Source organism: Mustela nigripes, chromosome 2 (assembly GCF_022355385.1).
Source record: "Mustela nigripes isolate SB6536 chromosome 2, MUSNIG.SB6536, whole genome shotgun sequence".
Classification (NCBI taxonomy): Eukaryota; Metazoa; Chordata; class Mammalia; order Carnivora; family Mustelidae; genus Mustela; species Mustela nigripes.
This window is the reverse complement of record NC_081558.1, coordinates 208,427,571-208,451,824: the sequence shown is the minus strand read 5'-3', so window position 1 is coordinate 208,451,824 and position 24,254 is coordinate 208,427,571. Positions and strand designations below refer to the sequence as shown.

Genomic DNA, 24,254 nt, shown 5'->3' with positions numbered 1-24,254 from the left:
ATTACGATTTCTGTATTAATGAAATATTTAATACCAATCTCCCTTGCTATTTTTAGAGGCTGTGTATCAAAATGAAGGAATACTAATGAAACAAGACTCCAAAGGACCAGTTAACTTTCTCAGTACGGACTTAGAATACACCTCCTTTAGTCCATGAAAGGATCAAGGTATTTGGCAACACCCAGTAACAGGGTCCAAACAGCTTCGGTGCGGTCCCTGCTTTTCTTTAAGAGGGCTCTATGCCCAATGTGGGGCTTAAACTCAAGACCCTGAGATCAAGAGTCACATACTTGACCGACTCAGCCAGCCAGGCGCCCCAGTGTGCTCCCTTTTTGACACCACAGCCAGCACAGAAACTAAGACACACTCAGAAGGCCGGGTTTTGTTTTGGACCCCCTCAGGAATGCGGGGAAAAAAGCTGCCTCAGCATCTGTGTCCCGGCCTTTCTCCCAGAGAGCAGGGAAGCCAGGACAGGACAACCTCTCCCATGCCTAGAAGGGGTAATTCTTGTATCTGAGGCTGGGTCTGGTTTTAGCAGAAAATTTTCCTTAGACACTGAACTCTGCATCCAAGGAGAATCAAAGAGCTGACTTTTTAGACTTTTTTCTTCCTTGTGAAATAACGTAGCTAAGTATCTGTCCATAATCTTTAACACTTATTGATTCTTCTGTGTCTCAAATTTTAAGACCATGGTTAAAAAGCATCTTATAACTCAGCTTACCTTTAAAAAATGTCAGGGTTTTTTTTTTTTAACTTATTAATTTTAGGTGTTTTTTTTTTTTAAATAGAAAACTACAGTTTATCAAAATACAATGTAAGTAATGGTTTTGGTCTTTTAATTGTTCCAAAAGGTAGTCACTTTGAGAATCTTCATGCCTAGTGGTAGAAATTGAGTTTAGTTTTAGTTTTTCCCCTGCGCTTCTGAAATATCTTCTGTATGATTTTTATTGGATCCGACTGGATTCTTGGAGAGAAGCCCAATTCTCCCCTCTCTGGGTCTGCCGAGGACAATTCGCCCGCTGTCCTACCAGAGAGAAGCACTTTCTACCAGGCTTCTGCCAAATTCTCTCAGGGTAAGCAATGCAAATCCCTCCTTGGGTGTCTTAGTAAGCTACTCTGGAGACCACAGCAAGGGAAAACAAAACAAAACAAACCCAAAAAAACAAAAAACCCCAAGCAGCTAAAATGACACTCCCTGAAAAAACAAAACCTAAGCAAAATAGAAATTGCTCCTGGGCACCACAGGGAAGGCGAGAAGAAAAGGGGAAGCATGGGGCCCGGCTCCAGGCTCCTAAAGCAGCTGCAGGTACCAGGGCCTGGGGACCAGCCCAAGGTCCACCCTCGTACTGGCATGCTGATGAGAGGGGAGCCCTGTCCCTCTGGCTTACACCTAAGCCAGTGTTAGGAAAAAAAGAAAAAGAAAAAGGAAAAAAAAAAGCCAATTTTTGTTGGTTTATTTATGTGCAATTGATCTGTTAAATGACTACATTGATTTACCCTGAAATTCTCCACTAACGTGAAATGTGCCACTAAGGAACAGGCTCCCAATACTCCGGGAGGGGGGGGCACCCCACCATTTCATTAAACTTGCACCACCTCAAGACCACTTGGTACACAACTGGATTTTTAGGGCCCCGTGTCACAACAATGGAGGCCATTTCTGATTTATAAGGATAACAGCATTTAGAATAAAATTCAGGGCCCCGATCAGTGGGCCTGAGGTACTAAGGTACTAGCCCAAAGTGTTATCGAGCTCTTAAACCTTACGTCTTTCTAACGTGTAGGCAAAAATATAAATTTTAGAAACTCTCTAGTGTCCCATGTTCTGGGACCCGTATCAGTACATGGGGAAATACTGCTGTGTGCCCTTCTACAGGAATCCCAGATCAGTGACCCCAAAGGCCTAATGAAACACGTTCACTCCAAATCCTCCATCAGTCACATGCGGGGACAGAGACCAATGCTGAACAGGAACCCAGTGACTCAGCCCAGCCTCCACTCGGCCCCAGGGAGTTCTTCTGCTTGTGGGAAGCCACGGCTTACCCTGCCGCACCAAATGACAAGTTCAAACAATGTCGGGTCACTCTGTGTTTGCTGTCAAGTTCCTGGAACTTAGCCAAACCCATCAAAGCGTTCCACTGACAAATGTAGTGGCTTCCCACAAAGAGAATCACCGCACAGAAAGGGAGAGGAAACAGTTAATGTGGGTTTACCTCTGAGTCCTTAAGCCTCACATAGTTAGAAGGGAAGACTCCGGACTTGTCGCCCACTGTTCCTGTCCACCAGTCACCATCTTTCTTGGTAACCAAAATCACATCCCCTTGCTGAAAGGTTAAATCGCCTTGCTCAGAACTCTCGTAAGTGTACATGGCAATAAATTCTGGTGGGGAGAAACATTGAGATACGGAGAGAGCTTGATTGTTTACAGAAAAAGCCAGACAGCTTTGCAAATGCAAGTTTATGAATAAGGAGATTCGGATAAGATCCATTCAAGAGAAAGGCTTGTCACAGATAAAACAGAATTGCAGAACACCCTGGGCTCCGAATTCCCCAATTGCACATAAACATTCAGTCACTGCAGACAGAGGCACAATTCCTGTGAAGGCCCAGCCTCGGGAACCAAAAAGGCCAACTGCACGTCTACCAACACTGAGTGCCAGGAGTGAGCTATACTTTAATGTCATGATTTCCTTTTAAGTGTAAATGGTGTTTACATTTACCAAGTAGTCGTGCTGAGCACTGACTTGGACGCCCGGACACAAGGGCTCTTCTACCCACATCAGATACCGTAATTTCCACTTGAAGGGTACCAAGTCACAATTGTGGAGAAGTTTTAGATACAATATAACCTTTCTGTAAATTAAATAAGACACACTGTTCATTATTCAAGTGCCCGAGTGAAATCTTATGCCCTCTTGTGCCATATACACGGATGGCGGGGAGCTGTTAAAACACAAAAACAAAGGATACACACGATTTAGTTAAAAACGGGCATCCATTTGTCTTTCAGGGGCACAGACAGGAAGCAGGGGCTGATAAAAGTACCGTCTCCTCAATCCCAGAAAATAGCAAACCTTTCTGAACAAGTTGAAAAGCAATCTCGTTTTCTTACATTTTATTATTCACTTCTTGAAGGATGAGAACTAATGTTTTTTGTGGTCTTGCATGGGAAGGGTGTGCATTCCAGAGGAACGTTTTCTTTTTAACCGCAAAGAGCTGACTTTACTAAGGCTCGGAAAGCAAATCGTATTCTCTGGAATATCACTACACTAGGGCGGGATGAAAGATTTACAGAAAGATGAGCCTGGGTTTCTTGCTTCTACTTTTTCTCCATTTTATCCTAGGCTTTTGGGTATTTTTTTTTTAAGTAGTTTAAAAAAAAAAAACACCATTTACCTAGTCAGCAAGTACATTTTTCTGATGCATGATGTCTGCTACTGGCTAAAACTTCAGAGGGAGCCCTTAAATTCAGAGCCTAATGTTAATTAATGGGCAGAAATTTAGTATGGAGGAATCCTTTTGGCTCATTTTAAGAGCCTCTGCAGGGGGTACTAATGAAAGCTAAAACAAACACAAAAAACCACAAAGCCCCCTAATGCAAGCGCTAATGTGGGCAGCTCTGCATTGTGGGAGAGCCCTCCAAGGCTGCTGCATAAGCCGTGGTGGCAGTGACTGCTGGGGAGTGCCGAGCCCGCAGCAGACCCAAGGTCATCCAAGTATGCAGGGAGAACAGAAGCTTCTGAGTCTTGAGTCCTCCGCGCGGCTCAGGCTCACCTCCAGCTACAACTGGAAAACGGATTTCCCACACACGGAAATCAGTCTGGCGGTCTTGATAAGGGCATTTTTCTTTCATTACTATCTTCCTTTCCCTGGTTTCTCCGTCCTCTGACCCCTTCCTTCTGTGCTGCTGTCACGTGACCCTTAGCTCCAGTGCGGCCAGCTCAGACAGGGTCCTCGGCGGATCGGCAGATGGAGGCTTCTCCCAGTGATTCCTGCGCTGTGTGCTGCAAAGTCACTTTCTCAAAAACGGATCCAAATGTTGAAGCTACTTTCAAAATGCTTCAGGAACTTCAGAGGCCTGAACTCTGGCTGAACCTAGGACTGCAGCCTGCGATACCAAGGAGACTGAAAAGACCGTGGCTTTGCTCGCCCCAGCGTGCACACAGGCGTCTTGCAGGACGGGGTGGGGACTCCGTGAGAACGGGGACATGGGAGGAGGCCCCACGGTGGCCCTCCCTCTGACCTCCCTGCGGAGACATTTACCACAGGGCACTGGCCATTCCCAAACCTACAGATCTATTCAATCTGGTGTATGGTTGACTTGAAATGTGATCGCCTTTAATGCAGTATAATAAGGGACTCATTAATATACGTCGACAGCTTTCCTCTGAACGTCAACTGCCAGGTTCTCCCACGGCCCCCTGGAAGGCCAGCCATCTCCCTCCTAGAGTTTCCTAATATTGCTGAATCACCTGGCGGTGGGTGTAATCAACGTCAGCGGGATGACAATCTCTGTTACCCGACTTTAAACGTGTGTGGTTCACCTGTGACCTCTGCGAGGCCTCAAGGGACAAGGCCTCCATACGTGTTTCCAAACCAATCAGCATTCATCGGAACCGTTCCTAGACGAGAGGGCCCGCTGTGCCGAGTGGCTCGCCGTCGACAATCCCGGAAACGAAGTAAGAAGGCAAGAGCGTCAGCGGACACTCACGGACCTCTCTCCTAAATGCCTGGCACAGCGGAGCTCCTAATCCTCTGCAGTAGCTCTCTACCCGAAGGGGCATTCACTATGCCCACCTTCCAGATAAGGAGGCGAAGGCAGGCTCACGAGTACATGGCTGGCAGGAGAGAGCCGGGTATAAGCTTCGTTGGATAAAATCAGTGAATCTGGGCAGAACCATAAAATTTGCTTTATATAAAACTGACCACACACGGTGTGTTTAAAAAGCTTTTTGGTGCCTCGTTCTGCTAACATTAGTGGATAAAACACTCATTCAGATGACTGATGAAGCACATATAAACAGAACTCTGCTAATGTTCGTTTCAGTGGGAACGGCAAAGATCCAAAAAAATGCTGGATTTGCTTGGCAGCGATGAGGTCTCTACGGCTGTATTTATAAACTACAGACATTTCTGCTTCCAGAATTCCTTTTAGAAAAGTAACTGTGTTACCGTTGAGACTGAAGGGCCACTGCACCTTAATCCTTGCTGTTTCCCCCCGGAAACAACTGTTTTCATAATTCTTTCACAAGGCATGCTTTCCAAGGAATGCAACAACTTCATGATGGCGAAGAAACTAAATCAAACACACTATCTGCAGAGAATTTATCTGAGGAAGCCACGAAAACTTTGGACACAACCGGGTGGACCTCTGTCAGCGAGGAGCGCTGACCCGACTTCTGGTGGAAAGCCGGGCAGCTTCAGGCAGCGGTCTTCAGTTCGATGAGAACAGCCACACCGAATGCAGAGAAGACTGGAGATTTTTACCACTGGAGCCCGGATCATGTGGGTTTTGTTCATTTTAAACCCCACACCGTGCATGGGCACGGGTGATCCTCAGAATTATTTCATGAAAACAAAGCCCAGGAAATCAAGCCATTAATTATTTGTGCTGTAAATACTCAAAATGACATTTTTAGGCCTGATGTGGTTATTTACCAGGAACCGAAAAACTAAGCTTCTCTGTTTCTTTTGAGGTCAGGGAGACGGCAGAAGTCGCCGGGACAGCTTTACTCGACTGTGTCATTACAGTTTGACAACAAAACGCTGATGTAAGATCAGAGGAGAACCGGCTCTACGAGGGGAAGCAATGGCCACGATTCGGCCACAGAGATGCTCCCCAAACTGGATCCCTAGTGACGCTGATGGGCCTCTTTTAACGGTCAAAGGGCTCGTGACCAAATATCATGACAAGATTCAGCGTTTATGGTCAATGTATCTGATTCTGTTTTGAAAGTCTCCATGAAGTACTCTGCTTCGGGAAAGATCTAACTTCTCATTTACCTCAGAGTGGGACACATCGGACGTCAATCAATGTAGTCAATTTTAGAATGAAATCCCGTCTCATTTCAAATGTTCACTGCTCATATTCCATGATCCCCAGGACCCTCCTAAGGAGCATAATTTGACTCGAGTTCTCACCTTCTCCAGAAACAGCTGGCTTGGCTGCTGGTGACGCTACTCTCTTCAGACTAGCGGGACTTTCTGAAGAACCAGAATCCATGCTGGAAGAGGTGGGAAGAGAAGGTACTTTAATTTTTATCTTCAAAGAAATGAATACAAATGACACTGATTTTTTTTTTTTTTTAAGCTGCTTAATGTTTAAAACTCTGCCCCACCTACAGCGGAAAGAAGCCCGCTTCGCTCGGTGAAAACACAGAATGTGCAACAGATACCAGATTCTGAGCTCGCATTCTTGCTTCTCAGTACTTGCTATGTGGGGTGAGCAGCCAATGTACTGCTCTATTTGCAAGCATGGAGGACAGGTGCTTGTCCACAATTTTTGCCATTTTTCTCTCCTTGACGCTCATAATTTGTTTTGAGCACCTACGTGATCACAATAATTGAACTACTACTTTTATGTTAAAAGAGCCATGCTCTAAGGCTCCTAACAAAAGAGAGAATTCGTTTTTTCCGTTATTTCCCCAAATGTTTTGAGCCTCTAAGTCTTCATGTGTATCTGGTGTAGTACGGGGTACTACACATGAAGAGAGGCATAGTCTGCAACGAATTCACAAGAATGTTCCAGGTCTCAGAGTAGAATTCCCTCTTATAGAAGTCACTGAAAAACAAGATATGCAGCCTTCCACAACTGAAGAAAGAAAAGATCACTTATTTGTCAGAGGCTGCCTTCTGCAGGCACAGCCCCTAACTTCCGTAGTTAGAGGATCCGGAAGACAAAATTATCCTGCAACCCCAACTGTGACGCTTAACCAGTGCAAGCAATACTTTAATGCCTAACATAGTTTTCATCTAACAGAAGCAGATAAACACAAAAATACCTTGTAGATTTCCTTATGGGCCCTGAAATGAGTTTCACGTAAGACTTGGGGAACCAACCCTTCTGACCTTGAACTTCTCCAAACCACCACATGTCTTGCTGTTCCAGGACGGTGATGACATCATTTTTGTTAAAATTTAAGTGGTTGTCTTTTTTGGCTCTCCAAGGATACAGCGCTTGGGCCTGTAGTCCCTCCACCTTCTCGCCCTTGTGTGGAAACACATAAAGGACCTCTCGTTACTCCACGATCAGTTACCAGCTCCGGTGACATCAGCCCTGGCACCAACGCCCCTTTCCAGCCAGCGCACATGGGCGCATACACAGCCACGAAGGGCCCTGCTTCAGTGTAGCATGGGGGCCGGATACGTCCCTGTGTCGTGGGAATCACTTCTTTTCAAAACAAGAGGCGAAAACCTGCCAGCCTACATTGTCTGGCCATCTCGAACACCCCCTCTAACCAAGCCAGGAGGTCATAATATGTTTTGTGGCACCGGGCCCTGTGCCTCTTCTGTCTGGTTCCACTTTAACCCCCAAGTGGCCCAGGGCACCCCTCCCACATTTCCAAAAGCATATGGACATTTGGTGGAAGACCAATATGGGAGCAGAAACGGTATGGAATCTCAAAGGATAAGGGACTGATACTGAGTTCAGGTGGACACGGAAAAATATGCCCCATGTTGGACTGTGCTCGTTTTAGCTCCTTTTTAGAGACACGGGGCATAAATGCCTCGTGATCCCCTGTGAACGTCTACATGCCAATGTGGTTTACAAAGAGGAATGAAATGCGATCTCTGGCTCCCCAAAATAATTTAGGTTAAAAGACTTTATTAACCACAAAGCACCATAAAAAAGGACAGTATGATATTCTCAGCAAAGACTTCACAATTAATGCAGGAGAAAGAGATATACACAATCATCCACAGCACTTGGCAGAATGAAATCTACCACCAATAGGCTCCAACTGTTCACTGCGGGGACACAGAGCAAAGAGGAAGGAATTCTGCCTGAGGGCAACAGGGACAATGTCCCAGAGGAGGCGGCACTGGATTCGGGCCTCGAAGGGCGAGGAAGACTGTGCGAGCTAGGGCTTCGGAAGAAGGGCACTCCAGGCCGAGGGCACAGCACCGGCAAAGGCCTCGAGGCAGCGCACTGCAAAGGGTCCGGGAAGAGGAGCACAATCTTGGGGTGCGTGGAGCCTAGTTTCATGGAGGGGTGTAGAAGGAGATGTGGCTGTAAAGGCAGGGTGAGCCATTCATTATCTTTTTAAAAACCGTAACATAAAACCATTATAATATCTTAAGATAATACTAAAAAACAAGTCAACTTTCCATCATGTGTGAAAATGGACAGAAACAAAGGATAATGGCCAAAGACAGCTCATCCAGAACCAACATGTACTTGCCTTAGAAGACATTTTCCTAGCGATGCTCGATGGTGAGCACTGATGCAGATCAAACACCCCAGCAGCCATGGGGCCCACGGCTCCACCCCCATCTTCCTGGGACCGCACCCTCTTAAACCTGCAATGTCCCTCCTCTCTTCCATCCCAGCTCCACACTCTTTCAAATCCCACAGAGTCTCTGCCTCCCATTTTCCCTCCTTGGGTTCCCAGGAGCTTCCCATGGCCACAGCCCGCTGGCTTGCGGCTGTTTTGCGCTGTCCAATCCTCCAGCAGCTTCCATCCGCCCCTCTGCCACGCCACTCCCGACTGGCTGAGTCCTCACCGGCGCCTCATGAACCCTTCCCCGGAGACGCCTTCCCTGTGCCTGCCTTGTCCACCTTTCTGCAGGGACACAAATAACCCAGCCCAGGGCCAGCCGGACACAGCCTGGCCTCAGGGTTGGAACCCCATGTGTGTCACTTACTGATTTCGTGACTTTGGACCACTGTTTCCTCTCCCTAGGCCTTGGTTTCCACACTGTAACAGAAACACTTCCTCTAAAGGGTTAAGGAAGTGGAGTGAATCTATCCACAGCTTTGCTGGGAGTAATAATGATCACAGTAGCAGCTTTTCTTTTCCCTGCTGTCTCTAACCCCAGGCTGTCAAGTGTGGCTGCAGAGAGCAGAGACAAAGTGCAGGGATGACCGGTCACACGTTCGGGTTAAATCCGGCCCCAGAGTCCCTCACTCCTCTCGGCTGATTCTGCACACTCTGCAGCCCTCAGGGCCCGCTCCCGAGAGCGCGGCCCACGGTCCCCTCTGAACTCCTTTTTCTCCTTTACCTTCCTCCAGCCTCTCCTCACCCCCCGTCTCCCAGAAGACGAATGCTGTCTTTCTGTGCCCCGCGCACGGTTCCCACCCTCCACCATGAAGTTCTCAGTGCCTGACTCGGTGGCCCCTTCTCCCCGGTGCCCTCCCTCTGCTCTGCTCCTGTGACTTCGGGGTCACAAACGTCTCCACTCGCTCTTTGCTTCCCCAGCCCTTCGCAATCGGTTTCTCTTATCCCTTCCCAAGTCACAGGTACGCTCTTCTTGCCACACTGACTGCTCTCTGCCCTGTCACCAACCCCCTTTCTGCAAACAGCGGAGCTGGGACAGAAGCAAAGGGAAGGAACCCCTCTGGGCGGGAGCTCCTCTTCCTCTCCCAGGTCGGAGAACACACACACATACACACACACACACACACCCCTTCTGAAGATCTCACCCATGGCCTCAGAGCTGATCCACGTTCCCACTGCCTGTCAGATGGGCCCGCGTGGTGCCCCACGTTCACCTTAAACTGAACACATCTACAACCCGGATTCTCCTTCCCACTAGAAATCATTTTCTCTTGTGCCCCCATTTCTCTGAGGTCAAATCCTTGGCTCAATCCGTGACCGCTTTCCTTTCCTTTGGCTCCAAGAGAGTGTGACTCCGTCCTGCTTAACGGTCGCTGCTGCCCCAAGTCCTCTGCCTGCCCCACCCCAGGAAGCTGCTCCAGGTCAGACACTGTCCCCCACTCCCAACTGCCTGCCAGATGGGCATCTGCTCTGTTTGATTACCTGCAGACATTCCCTTCCTTTAACTTTACTATAGTACGTCAACCGCTGCTTTATTATATGGAGTAGTAATATTCAGAACAACTACTTTATCCCGCTCACCTATAGTCAACCAATCTTTTCCAATATATACTCACTGGTCTCCCCAGATCGACTGGCCCAAGCTTTTCCTGAAACCCACTGTCCTACTTACTCTCCTCACAGTATCCGCCGGCTGATAGGCCAGCCTGCTCCTCTACCGAATAAAATCAAGATGCTGTTCAAACACCCCTTCCTGTCAACCTGTGCAGGAGATTACCCCTCTTGGGAACTCTCCAGACTCCCTTAACGCTATTGAGAAAACATGAACCAAATTCACACTGCCACCTGACCCGGATACGTAGAAATAACACTGTCCAGATGCACTGGCCGAATGTGCTGGTACTGGGTCCAGCAGGCCAGGACTTCACACTTCCACCGACTGCCCTTACCTGGCCCAAAACAGGAGACGGAGACGAGCCAGTGGCCGTGGCTGGAGTAAATGCTGATCTCTGCCTTAGCTGGCCGGCACTTGGGACAGTGAGTGAGGGCTGGGCGGCCCATGTGTCCCAGTTGTCTGTCTCTGGCTTCTCGTTCGTGCTGGTGGGCCACCTGGAAGGAAACATAGGCCACCATGAGAAGCAAGTCCTTCCTACACGCCCGCTTCTCACCCACGGCAGACAGAGACCCACTGCACTTATGGGGCTTTCTAAATTCACAAACAAGACAGGGTGGAAAGAGGTTCCGACTCGGGGTTCAAGTCCGAGCTTCACGCCCTAGTGATGAGCCTCAGGCAAATGACAGCATCTCTCTGAATCTTCAGTCCCTCGTTGATAAAATGGAAACAATATTCTGCCACTTTGACATTTGTAAAAACAACAGTACAGCCAGCAAAAAAGAAGTTAGACAGCACCTGTGAAAACAGGCCAGCTTGGCGGCTGACACTTAATGCTCTCTGTCCCCTCCAACTCACAGCAAAATCCAGGTCACATGTCTGGCCACCAGGGTAATGACAACTGGGATCCTTATAGCTACCAGGCATGCTGGATCTCAGGGACGGCTTTAATATTGTGATTTGTATAATGTTAAATAAATATATCTGTGCGAACGCAAATCCAAACACAATTTACTCCTCACGTCTTTGAGACACAAACACATTGGAAAATCAAAATAATTCCTTTGAGGGGTGCCAGGATGGCTCAGTCGGTTAAGGGTCCGACTCTTGATTTCGGCTCAGGTCATGGTCTCACAGCCATGGGATGGAGCCCCATGCTGGGCTCTGGGCTGGGGATGGAGCTCTGCCCCTTCCTGTCTGTCTGTCTCTATTAAAAACTAAAAAATAATTCCTTTGTGAGACTGCAGATCCTGATTCTGGGTTTGGAAAATAAGACACCCATAATAATAGCAGGAGAAGTACACACCACTCATGTATCGCAGGAGAGAGTCACAATGACTGGACCACAGCAAAATGAAATCTTAGAAAACAAAGTATTTGTCTTCTATGTTAGTCTTCATTTTAAAAAAGGGTCAGAACTTGGGGCGCCTGGGTGGCTCAGTGGGTTAAAGCCTCTGCCTTCAGCTCAGGTCATGATCCTAGGGTCCTGGGATTGAGCCCCACATGGGGCTCTCTGCTCAGCAGGGAGCCTGCTTCCTCCTCTCTCTCTCTCTCTGCCTGCCTCTCTGCCTACTTGTGATCTCTGTCAAATAAATAAAATCTTTAAAAAAATAACAATTAAAAAGGCAGACTACTTTTCAGCAGAGGCTAGATAGGGAGGACCTTTCTTAGCATCTGCAACCTTTTGTATGAAAATAAGAGTATGAAAAACTTGCTGTTCCTTCCATCCTTCCCTCCACTTTCTCTGCCCGTGGTCACCACACTTTTCTCCCGTCTGAGCCATCTGATCTTTCTCTAGCTTTATGTCTTGACTCCTGGCCTTCCATCTGTTTCTTTTCAAAGATGATTAGACTTAGAAAAAAAAAAAATTAAGTAAGCTACTTCTTACTCAAATCACTCCTGCTTGACTGCTTGTCTAAAACACTTTTACAGGATGCCTGGGTGGCTCAGTTGGTTACGCGTCTGCTTCCAGCTCGGGTCATGATCTCAGGGTCCTCGGATGGAGCCCTGCGTCAGGCTCCCTGCTCATGAGTCTGCTGTTTCTCCCTGCTGCTCTGCCTACTTGTGCTCTCTATCTCCCTGTCAATAAATAAAATATTTTTTTAAAAGAGTAAAAAATAAATATTATTTGACAACTGCACACATAGATGACGGTCCTCTATATGTAAGCGTGGACAGCAGTTTCCTCCATCATTTCAAACCTCTGCTTACACGCAGTTTCTAAGGCCATTTCCCAATGACCCAGGGCACCGCCCAACACGTGTGTACCAGCCCGATGACAGAGAACAGAGCAAAGCTTTGAAGGAAACCGCTTTCTATCCTGTTTAAAACCATGTGACAATTCAATTTCTGTTTCTAACCAGCAAAAAAAGGGCTGGTTACAGGCAGGAAATGACTCTGTGCTGACCACCCTGGGTATCAGATTAGGAAATGGCATTTCTCCGTTCCTTCCCCCCGAAGGAGAGCTGCAGACCAGCTCCGAGCGTGGTGAGACGAGCGGCCTGATGTCGCGTGTGCCCGGACAGCTCACTGCGGGGCGCTGACCGCATCACACCCAGTCCACGAGCAGAGGGATCGGGGAACGGGGTAACGGAATAAGCCCGCTCCTCTGCGCAGAAGTACAGCCCCAAACTGTGACAACAATGGAAAGAAGACTGAGCGAGCCTACACGTACGTGGAGCTGAAGTCAGCCCAGTTGTTGGGGGTCGTGGAGGGCTCCGGAGCAGTCACTGCCACAGGAGCTGGGGGCTCGCGCACGGCCAGCGCGGGGGTGGGGGCGGAGGTCGGATCAGGCCCGGGTTTGACTGGAGCGGGAACCTCGTTTTCTGGGATTTTCTCTGCATAGTTTGCAGGGAACCATCCTGTCTTTCCTTTTAGTTCTCCTCCAAGCCAGCCCGGTTCTCCAGTTTGGCTCTCATCCACCTGCAGGAAAAGTCACAAAGTTTAACCGCCCTGGAGCTCAATCAGCCCCTGAAGACACCAGGCGCTCTCCCGGGACCAGGGACCAAGCCCCAAGCCTCCCACCCCAGCGGAGGGACACCCCGCACGGATGCCTCCTCACCCTCTTATCCTCTCTATGTCTGGGAAAACAGTCTCTAAACATTAACTCTGAACAAACAGTATGTGCTGTGATGCAAGTTCTCCTTCTTTCTTTCTTTTTTTTAAAATGCCCTCCCCACTTTCCTAGCAATGGCAGTTATGATAAAGTGACTCAAGCCCTCAGGCACATAGTTGAAATTCTTAGTTACCCTGAATTGGAAAGTGATGTGACCGACTTCATCACCCGGGAGGTCATGGAATTATTAAGAAATAATTTGACTTGGGCTTATGATTTAAAGCTGAAGCCAAAGGGTGCCATCAACATTAACCGGTACTCTAAAAATCTCTTAATAACTAAGTGGTATCTGTTGAGTACAGCGATGAGAAAGATGAAAACACCATCTTAGAGATCTTAGATTTCTTCCACGGGAAGAAAAGATGCTGTTAACCCACCTAAAAGCTCTTTAATTTCCTCATCATATATCTAATTTATTGAATACGAGTTTATTCATGGCAACAGCCAATTTTATTAAGGTCCTGTGTTTTTCTTTTATTTAAGTTTAATGTCATAAAAGTGCACGTGAGAATACAGAATTCTGCTGTTTAAAACTCTCACAGACGTTATTTTATTAAGTGCTTTTAATGTTTGCATTTTAATTCTAATCTAAAAGGATCCTTCCCAATCACCAGGATGGTTCTACCTATCTTTATGAGTTACCCCCACTATTTTATGAGCAAAAGGAGAATGACTTTAGAGGAAAATTAGGCTCACTGTTAGAAAACTGTTTTCATTACTGTATCAAATAAGGGTCTATCAAAGACCTTATCTTATTTTTCTCCCTTATTATATACTGTCCGAGGAGGTAAAACATTGGATACTTCAAAAGACATTAATGTTGCTTTTGAGAAATCATAGAAATGAGTAGGCAGGATCTTAACAATAATTTTGGAAAAACAGAAAAAATACCAGTCTTCTAACTCATGCAAATACACAGGAAAAATAAATAAGTAAATAAAAAAAAAATAAAGCCCCAAACTACAAAACCAAACATCTACCACCTGTATTCAGTGCAGAGTCGGTGCAACGTTTATTAGCATACTTGAATTTTAAACATGCTTGGGATGGGCCAGAAAAAGTCGAATTACATAGCTTACAACTTAGCTCTACAATTTACCTATAAAACTTCCAGTGAGCAGGAGATGCTGGCACTCTGCTCCACCTTAAGGAACCCTTACTGTCTGGGGTAAAAGCAATTTTTTAAAACTGAGCACGTTCCAAGGACTTCCCCAAGATAAAGAGCAATACTGCTTCGGAGGTTCTATTTTTGGCTTTACAGTTCTGATAGTCTTGCTAACGCATACATCAGATGTGAACACATTAGCCACTTCTCATTCAAGTCCCCCGCACTGTTTTGTGCTTACGTTTCTTTTTCAGGGCAGCCCCAACTGTTTCTCTAGATGAAGATTTGAGATGACATTTTTTTCCCCCACTTGGATTTTATGTGAAATGCAAATGGCTAAATGCCTTTCCTTCTTCATTTTTATTTATTGGTGATACTATGACATACTTAAAACATCGCCACAGCTCTGCAATGGAAACAGCTGTTTCGAGGCCAGATTGTGCTGGGGAATCCCCCAACTCCTGGGCAGGTTCAACAATAGTCAAGCTCCCAACCCCCTCCACCTCTCGTTCTAAGACCAAGGTGATGTCAGGCAGGAGTGAGTAAGGAAGGAACGAGAGCCTGACACAGGGACTTAGCCTCAGACGGCAAAGGGTAATGGTTAAGAGAAGAGCTCTGCTGTTAGATTACCCCAATTTCAACACTGGTTCTACCATTTATTAACCAGGTGACTATGGGCAACTCACTATCTCTTGGTGTCTCAAGTTCATCTGTCACATGGAGATAGCAGTACCTGTATCATTATGGTGCCTATGAGAATTGTGAAATATTGAAAATGCTGCTTGGCATGAGAGAAGTGTTTAATGATAGAGTTTTAAAAGCCAGAATTCTCCCTTTGTCCCGCTCTCAGCCTGTACTGAAGCGCTCTCCTTTGGGCTTCGGTCCCATTCTAAGAGCCTAGTCTTTACCTTCACTGTAAGGAACCATCCCTGGTTTTCTGTACGGGGCACTCTCTGCTCTAGGAACTTGCCTGGAACCCAAGGCCCTCTCGGTTTGCCTTTTTGCCAGCAGCAACCCTTTAGGGGCTGGAGTTCAATCCTGGATCATGGCCCATCTGGAACTGCTACTCATCTGTCCAAGCAGTAGGACCTTCTCAAAGGTCTGCTGCTTTACTCAATTATATTCTGTGTGTTACTGTCATTCCCTTGACACAAAAGGTCTTATCTGCTTCACAGGACTTTTAGGACCGACATCAGGAATTGGATGTGAAGTCCCATGGGCAGGTCTAGCTTGTACCCCAAGTAGCTGATCACACCCAGCCCTGTTCTGTTCTGCATACTTAGGAAGCAGACATGGTGCCACATCAGCCTTTTATCTGTGCCAACAAGAGTTCCCCCATCCTTCAGGGTAATGATGAGATCAGTTTTTCCCTTTTAACCAAGGAAATACACCGGTCAACTTTGACAGAACAATAGTTTTAATTAGCCTGATTTGTTTTTAAAGGAATCCATCAATTTTAATGTATAACTTAATTTTAAGATTCAGAGGATATAAGAAAAATTCACTCTTAACATTAAATTAACTACTCAGAAAAAGCACAACGGTTCTCATATGAAAAGGAGAAGTATTTCTTCCTGGATTTGGGAAACTCAACCCAAAATGCCAACCCAATGGTGGAAAAACAGTACATATGATTAGAACAGAGCAAGAGTTAGGCATACAGATTTTACAACAGGGCTGGTTGTAATGTGGAGTTAAATGGACATCAAGTAGATACATCTACTGGGGGCTCTAAGTCAGGGCGATCGGAAATAGTAACAAGACTGGTCTTAATACACTTTCACTTAAGCTGCCCCACTGTAACACCTCAAAGCATTTGGGGTCATTCTAGTGGAACATCATCAAAAAGGGAAACACAACCCCAGATAACTGCGAACATATCTTGAATGTTACCAATCTATTCTACAGGATGTTAATATCCACTGTTTGCAGCATGGGTTGGATTCAACAGTCAAATGCACACAGCTATGAGGTTCAAGTACATATGGCTGAAGCCCAATACTACTGTCTTTTCTCAACGTTTATATGCTTTGTGGCTGCCAGATTCATCAGGCAGCATATTTCTGAAATCTCTGACCTTGTCGCAAAGTAGGGAAAGAGAAAGTCCCTCTCCCTTCGCAAGCAGGACACAGAAGGAGGACAGCAAGGAGATGTAAACTGTGCCGACTCAGAGCAGCTGGTGGGGCTGCCTGGGATGTGCCGAGCAGCACGGGGAGCAGCAAATGGTTCCTGCATTTGCCAGCCTGGAAATACACGGTCTTCCCAAAACTTTCGGTTTAGAGTATTAAAATTGGGGGTACCTAGGTGGCTCAGTGGGTTAAAGCCTCTGTCTTTGGCTCAGGTCATGATCCCAGGGTCCTGGGATGGAGCCCCACAACAGGCTCTCTGCTCAGTGGGGAGCCTGCTCCTCTCTCTCTCTCTCTCTGCCTGCCTCTCTGCCTACTTGTGATCTCTGTCAAATTGAAAAAAAAAAAAAAAAGGAATATTAAAATTGTTTTCTGAAGCTCTAATTTAGAGGTCATCAGATCTTTCTTCTGTAGGAACTACTCAACTCTGCCCTTGCAACACAAAAGCAGCTGAGGGTAATATGCAAATGAGCGGGTCCAGCTGTGTTCCAATAAAACTTTATTATGAAAGGGGCAGGGGGCCGCATTTGGCCCACTCCTGGAATCGGGAGTGGACTCATCCCTCCAAACAGTGATGATACAATGGCCAATTGTTACTAAACAAGCCAACCTCAGATGTAAAGGTTATGGAAGTCGAAGGAAGGCAGGAAAGAAAAGATACTATTATTTTAAAAAAATCTCCCTCAAGAGAAAACAAGGAAAAACAGTGAGTTTAATGTTACAGGAATAAGACCAAATTAAAAGATAATCTTCAGAATGAACTCGACTGGTTGATGGCTGACAACCACTAAAGAAGTATCCCTTTTGGGGATATTTCTAAGAGGGTATGTTTCAGAAATGACTGAGAATTAGTCTTGACAGGAAAAATGCATTAGGTTAGAGTGGCGGTTCCCAAAAGTGACAGTCAGCCTAACAGAACCACCTGGAGGAGATTCTGAATCCTGTATACAGAGTAAAGTTCCCAGAGTCTCTGGCGGTGAGCTCTGGAATGCTTACTTCTTCTAAGCTTCCTGACCAGTTCTAATGTCCTCCTCAGCCCTACACCACCCAGACCTGCTGAGTTATCATCAGCCTGTGCCCTTAAGACAAAGGTCAACAAAAGGGCAGTGAGCAAAGGCCTTCTAAATTTTTTTTTTTAAAGTAAGCTCTACACCCAACATGGGGCTTGAACTCATGACCCTGAGATCGAGAGTTGCATGTTCTCCCAACTGAGCCAGCCAAGAGCCCCTCTTCTAATTTCTAATGCTATTCCAATACATCACGGATGTCAAATTTGATCTATCTGCCCTCCAAGTACCAGGACCTCCGGATCAGAAGACAGGCCATCAGTGTTCACAGTATCTAAGTTCTAGCTGTCAAACTCAAGGTCAAATTAGGAAGTTTCCATTAGGAAGTTCTTCCCTGAGCACATCAGTCCATTCTGATTCCTTTCCTCTTTCCTAGCAGAGCTAGCAAGCATTCACTGAGAACTTCATCAAATACTGGCTTTTTCATGTGTTTCTCCCAACTTTTCTACGAAGATTTTAAACATATGAATGGTAGACATCATCTTATACTTCTTTCTATTATAAACAATATTTAGAACAGGACTACAGACAAGATACCACTTTAGTTTTTTAGTCAACTGTGGAAAAAAATATTTTTGGAGAAAACTGGACTGACAGTTAAGATTTTTTAAAACCTCCCTCCAAGATTGCCGACATTAAAAAAGGAAAGGTTAGACTTCTGAAATCTAACAGGATAGTCAACTAATTTATAGTTTGAGAAATCAAAGAATCTGATGATTATGCCCACAAAAATAAGTTAAATCCTGATTAGTCAAGCAAGAGACTGATAATAATGTTCTAATACGTATTTTCATGATGTTTCTTAACCTCAAACTTCAGGGAATAAAAAAATTGTTACTATCACATGTCAGTTTCCATGTTTTTATTTTGTGCTGATCCTTAACCTCACGAAGACAATACAGTTGGATGCCATCTGGGGTATAATGCTGCACTGTGCAGTAGAAGACACGGCTGCTGTCCCCTCAGCAAACCAGTAAATTATGTCTAGCTGTGTAATTTCATCCTTCATGACATATTTGGGACGTCTGAGATAAAGCAAACACCATTCCCGACCTGGGTACTCCTCCTCTATTATACTTGTCAAAGCTGGATTTACTTTCAGTGTTCCAGTGTTCCATTAAAAATTACAAATGTTAGTACGTTTGTAAATATGAAAATAATATAAAAATACAAAAAATTAAACACAAAGCCCCTTCTTTACCGCCAAGCAGTAGTCAATGTTCACGGTTTCAGGCTTGTATTTCAAGAATTGAACCACACACACAGAAACATTCACATATATACACACACACAGATTTTTATTTAACCAAAATGCAATTATACTGTTCATATCCTTTTGTTTTTGTTGTTTTATTTACTGGCGAGCTTATCTGTATATGTAGATTATGTAATTTTTTTTTTTACATCGTAAATCTTCCTGCTTAGCTGTATCATAATTTATCTAAACCACTCTCTTACTTATATGGAGCTATTCCTTTTTTGTTTTTACCAACAACACTGCAGTGAACATTTGTCTACCCATGTATTTGTGCATGTGCCGAAAAACCGTCTAGAGGAGGGAGAATAGCAGAATTTCTGGGTGAAGGGGAATGAGAATTTTAAATCTGAACGGGTATTATCAAACTGCTTTTCAAATAGCTTAGTCAACTCATACAACCATGCTGACAGCGTGTATTTCATCTAGTTTCCTGCACTCTTGACAGAGCTGGCTATTATGAAACCTCTAAACTTGCTCAGGTGGGAAATGAAAAATGCTATCTGCTTTTTCTTTTTTAACTTGCATTTCCTGATGCAATGAGGAAATGAGATAAAGACTTTCTGTATATTTTTAAAATCAATATACTCTTCTTCATGTGTGAATATCTCTTCATATCCTTGGACAAGTTTTGTAAGTTTTGGGTTTCTTTCGTATTAATTTTTAGTCTTTATATAATGTGGATGTATTTTGCAATATGCAAGTTTTAATTTTTTTATATTGTCAAAACTGCCCATTTTTACCATTTATGGCTTCTGGTTTTAACTCAGAGAGGTATTTCGTTGCCAGGAAATTATTCCCATATTCTCCTTTAAAAAAAAAAAATTTTTTTTTTTAAAGAAATTTAACTTTTAAATTTAAACTACCTGGAACTTATTTTTGTCTGTAGCCTGAGATGGAGACTTAACCTTATAATTTGCCAAATACACAGCCTTCGGGTTAGTCCTCAAACGGAATCTAGTGAAGAGAAATTCAGTACACAAACTTTTATACCTCCTTTTTTTTTTGTAAAGCAAAACCTACTACACAAACTTAAAACATATTTGTACCACCACGACAACACCCAAAGATATGTGTACTTACACATTACATAGAATTAAAGTGATTTAAAAGAAGAAAACATTTAATAAGATGCAGACTTCCTGACAGTTACACAGACTTACCCATTCCCCTTTAACCTCCACCAGGAAAGCAAAGGTTTGAAAGCAAGGCAAAATATGTTTAATGAAATGTTTTATTTTTACAACACATCTAAATTCTATTCATCTAGTCAAGCTGGTGGTTAGCCAACTTGAGGAAAAATATCCGTGTAATAAGACTATGTTTCCAAAATATAGCAACATTTTCTCATTAAAGTACAAATCATCTAGAGCACTTCCTTACTGTAACATCTGTAACACTTCCTGATCTCAAGAAGCGAGCGCCCTACTTTTCTGTACCTTGTGTTGCAACAAAATCCAGTTTCAAAAACCTAAGGCTCTTTTTTTGTTTTAGTGTAAAGAAACAACTTTGTAACGAGGTCCTCTCTGATGTCACATTGTCCTTTCATAAGGTTTACAGTCTTAGTATGGTATTTTTATATATTTTAACAATTCGTAGGCTTTATTTTATTTAATTAATTTTTCCCCCCAATTCGTAGGCTTTAAAAGCCGCACCATTTCAAAGACAAGGCAGCACGAGTAAAGCTGCTTCGGACTAAGAAAACACAGCGTGGGAAAGAGTCAGGGCTGAACAAGATGCTTGCGACGCCGTCCATGTGCTCAGAGCGCCCTGCCCACGCCACAGAACCTAGCAGTAATTTCTGTAACAAGTGAGTGATGCTGCCACTCAGGCCTTCACACAAGTCCATGATAATTTGAGAAAAAAAACTGTCAGAAATGAAGGGGAGATAGGACTGAGATCTCTGAAGACCAAACACACTGTTCTTTCTATATATTTTGGCTCAGGAAGGATCACAGGGTCCCCACACAGAGGTCTGATGTATACATGCAAGATGAACGTGTGAGTAACAGTGCAATGACCTGGGCGTTACCCTTCAACTTCAAAGACACCTACTACTGGCACCACAAGCCCGTCTATCTCCCTCGGCATTCTTTTGCAATCTGGAACCATCCTCATGTTTAAACAAACAAAAAATGCCAACAGTAATGCAAAGTTTGACCGCTTTTGTGGCTCTTTCTTCTGAAGCTATGAACCAGATGGAAGAACTATTGTTTTCTTGCAGAAAATAATTTAGGTCAACCACGTGGCTTTACTATTTCTCAAACTGGTACTATCGTCTCAGTTACAATCACACGATTCAATTTAACTATTAGTATAATTCAAGGAAATGAACTATGACAAAGCAAAATTCTGAACTCTTTCATGTGCTCATTTATGGGGTAAGACGGCAGATTAACGGTATGTGATTCATGACTCCTCACACAATTCGAAGATCTCACAATTAAAGGGGCAAAAAGATGCACTGATCTAAAGATACAAAAGTTCTCACTGGCAATTGTGAAGGTGATGATAAAGCATTTTGCATTTAGAACTATTTCTTAAAGACTATTCATAGTATTTAAGTAGGAATCTCAACTCTGAAATTATCAGACCTTTACAGATTTAAAAACACGCTAAGGCTGTGATAAGAACCCATTTTCTTTAACACCTCTATTCAAGTGATGCTAGGATACATTTCTACACATCATCTTTCGTTCTAGTAGGAAAGGAAGATGGAGCCCATACTTCAAGAACTCTGGATTTCACACTCGGCGACAACTTCACGCTGTCAAATAAAGTGCAAGAGGAGAACAGATGCTAATCATCAACAGAAAAATCACACTCTGACTGGAGTCTTTCTTACCATTACTATGTCTCCAGGCTGGATCGTGATCTCATCGTGACTTCTGGATTCGAAGGGATAGAGTGCTCGGTAATACACCACCTTTACGTTCTCCTGTGCAGAAATGGTAAGTGGGCCTTTTTCTATTTACAAAACAGTGGGGAGAAGGGAACAAAAATAAAGCATTACATGGAACACGTATGCATGACAACAAGCCAAACAGCCGACCCTGCTATTGACCTTAGCATCTGAACCCTTTCCGTCTATTCAAGGAATTTCTGAAGCACAGACTTCGTGCCAAAGGAGAGCCAAATCTGATGTTGGCAGCTCGAATCCATCAGAGTTCACTGGCTGCTGCTCCCTGGACAGAGGCCATCCCAGTGCTGAACGCAGTGAGGCTGTCTTGGGTCCTGGCTGAGGCTCTGGAAGGGCACATCTGGGAAGCATCAGGACCCCTCTCCCCTACCCAGGGCGCCGAGTACAATGCAGCGGTTAGAATGAGAGAAAATGAAGCAGCCAAGAAGAAAACTCCTCTGGCAGGAAGCAAAGCCCAACTTTCCACATTAGAAGACTTGGAAATGTTGATTATCTTTGGCCGCTAAAGCAATCACATAAAATGTTAAGTGCTGACTTTGCCAACAATGGTTATTATCGATCAATTCCAGGGAAGTAAGCCCTCCTCCACATCTCCCAGGGCTGGGGAAACAAGCCCAATGGCAGACCTTATGTGAAAACAGTTTAGATCTTAAGTAAAATTATTAGAAAAAGTCATGCAAGCATAAGACAGTGTGACTTCTGATTCACTCAATAGAACCTAATCACAGCCCTCTGAACTGTTTTGCCCTAGAAATGGAGATGTTTGGCCACACATCTATTTTCTCTGAAAAGCAGTGAGGGGAAGGTGTTATCTTCATGCAGTCCGGAACTAGAAGAGGCGCCACATTTCCCACTGACCACAGGAAGAAGAAATCCTCATTTTATATAGTAGGAGGAAACATACGGAATTTAAACGAATTGCCTAAGATCGAGGGCGGGTGGAATTATTTCTCACGTCCAAGAAAGTATTGAAACATAAATTGTTGGCCAGCCTTTCTCCCTGGACTGCAGGCATCTGGATGTGGGGTGCAACTCTGAACCCCACTCCCATATCTGAACAGTGTGCTTCCTTTTCTTTTTGTACACCAACACAAAGCATGCCCATAATGGAACAAATAAAATCGGTATCATGTGCCATACAAAGGAAAAGGCGGTCACTTTCTTCAGCTGAGTGCTACCGCCAGAGCCGCGCGAGAATCTCAAACATACATACTAGGTTACACGTGATGTAAGAGATACTGGGGACACCTGGGTGGCTCAGTTGGTTAAGCCACTGCCTTTGGCTTGGGTCATGATCCCAGAATCCTGGGATCGAGCCCGGGATCGGGCTCCCTGCCTCTCGGGGAGCCTGCTTCTCCCTCTCACTCTGCCTGCCACTCCTCCTGCTTGTGCTCTTTCTCTCTGTGTCAAATAAATAAATAAAATCTTTTAAAAAAAGAGAGACACTGTTTCTAACCACTTAAAAGGCTTTCATTTATCATGACTGAAAGAGGCAACTTTTGATCGAAGAGAAAAAAAAAGTCCTAGTTTTCAAAAGGTCAGAAGCGTGGCTGCATGCGGCATCGGCTGACGACAGGGACAGTGGAAGGAAGGGGGAAAGGGGCCACTTCCCGTGCCCGGAACAGCTCCGTAATCCCCAGAGCAGAAGAGCGAACCGGACAAGCACCAGGTTCTTTCCGACCCGGAATACGGGTTCCGGGATGGGGCTCGGGGAAGAAACTCGGGCCGCTTTGGTCGGCAAAGGCTCTGGATGCCGGCTTCAGAGGGACCAGAGGCGGGGCGCGCCAGGAGCCCTGGGCAAGCGACCCGCGCTGCGCCCGCCTCTGTGCAAGGAGCCCGGACCGGCCTGCGAGCCGCGGCGCTCACTGGCGACCCCAGCAGAGGGAGCGTCTCTGCGAGAATGGCTTTTGGCCCCGACTACCTGTGGAGGACCAGGGCGCCTGGACAGCGGGCTTGGCCGGCTCCGGGTGCGGGTGGAAGAGCCGGCTCGTCTTGTCTTGCGCGTCGGGCTTGCTTTTCTCCTCCCCGTCCTTCTTCTTGACACTCTCCTCCCTGCGCGGTTTCTCCTCCTCGTGGCTCTTCCGCGGCCGCGGGTGGTCGTCGTCCGGCTGCGCATGCTCCGTCCACGGCTTGTCCCGCTCCGGCGCTCGCCTGCGAACACAGCGCGCGGTTACGCCGGAAGCTCGCGCCGCGCCTGCGCTCGGCCGCGGAAGAGGCTCCCGGGAGCGAGCGGGGCTCCCCGTGGAGCGGACACGGTGCCCCCCGTGGAGCGGACACGGTGCCTCAGGAGGGTCGCTCGGAACCCGTGAGACGGAGGCTCTCGGGCCTCGGCCTCTGAGGGAGCTGAGGAAGTCACGGGACTCGGGAAAGCACAGGAAGGAGATTCCTGATGTATCTGACCAAGTGGCTGGAGACTGACAGCGACTTCTCGACGGGAACCCTGGCATGTCCCTGCGCAAAGCCCTCTCACACACACAACAAACGAAGGCGAGAGAGCAGCCCCCCGCGAACACACACGTAGCTCCCCAGAACTGAGGGCAGATGCAACAGATTCCA

At 45.7% G+C, this 24,254-nt stretch overlaps 1 protein-coding gene across 4 annotated transcripts in view; it reads right to left on the bottom strand.

Moving 5' to 3' along the window:
- The window catches only part of ITSN1 (intersectin 1), a 221,146-nt gene that overhangs the window by 59,485 nt on the left and 137,407 nt on the right, over positions 1–24,254 (bottom strand). For 2 of the 4 annotated variants that reach the window (XM_059392297.1, XM_059392300.1), the window contains exons 18-25: positions 23,620–23,849; positions 21,624–21,745; positions 19,942–19,956; positions 12,785–13,032; positions 10,448–10,607; positions 7,002–7,207; positions 6,142–6,224; positions 2,214–2,380 (exon numbers count right to left, since the gene is read on the bottom strand). In XM_059392297.1, the coding sequence (XP_059248280.1) occupies positions 2,214–2,380; positions 6,142–6,224; positions 7,002–7,207; positions 10,448–10,607; positions 12,785–13,032; positions 19,942–19,956; positions 21,624–21,745; positions 23,620–23,849 (1,231 nt within the window). The remainder of the gene's footprint in view (positions 1–2,213; positions 2,381–6,141; positions 6,225–7,001; positions 7,208–10,447; positions 10,608–12,784; positions 13,033–19,941; positions 19,957–21,623; positions 21,746–23,619; positions 23,850–24,254) is intronic. The other 2 variants (XM_059392298.1, XM_059392299.1) reach the window with 2 other exon arrangements.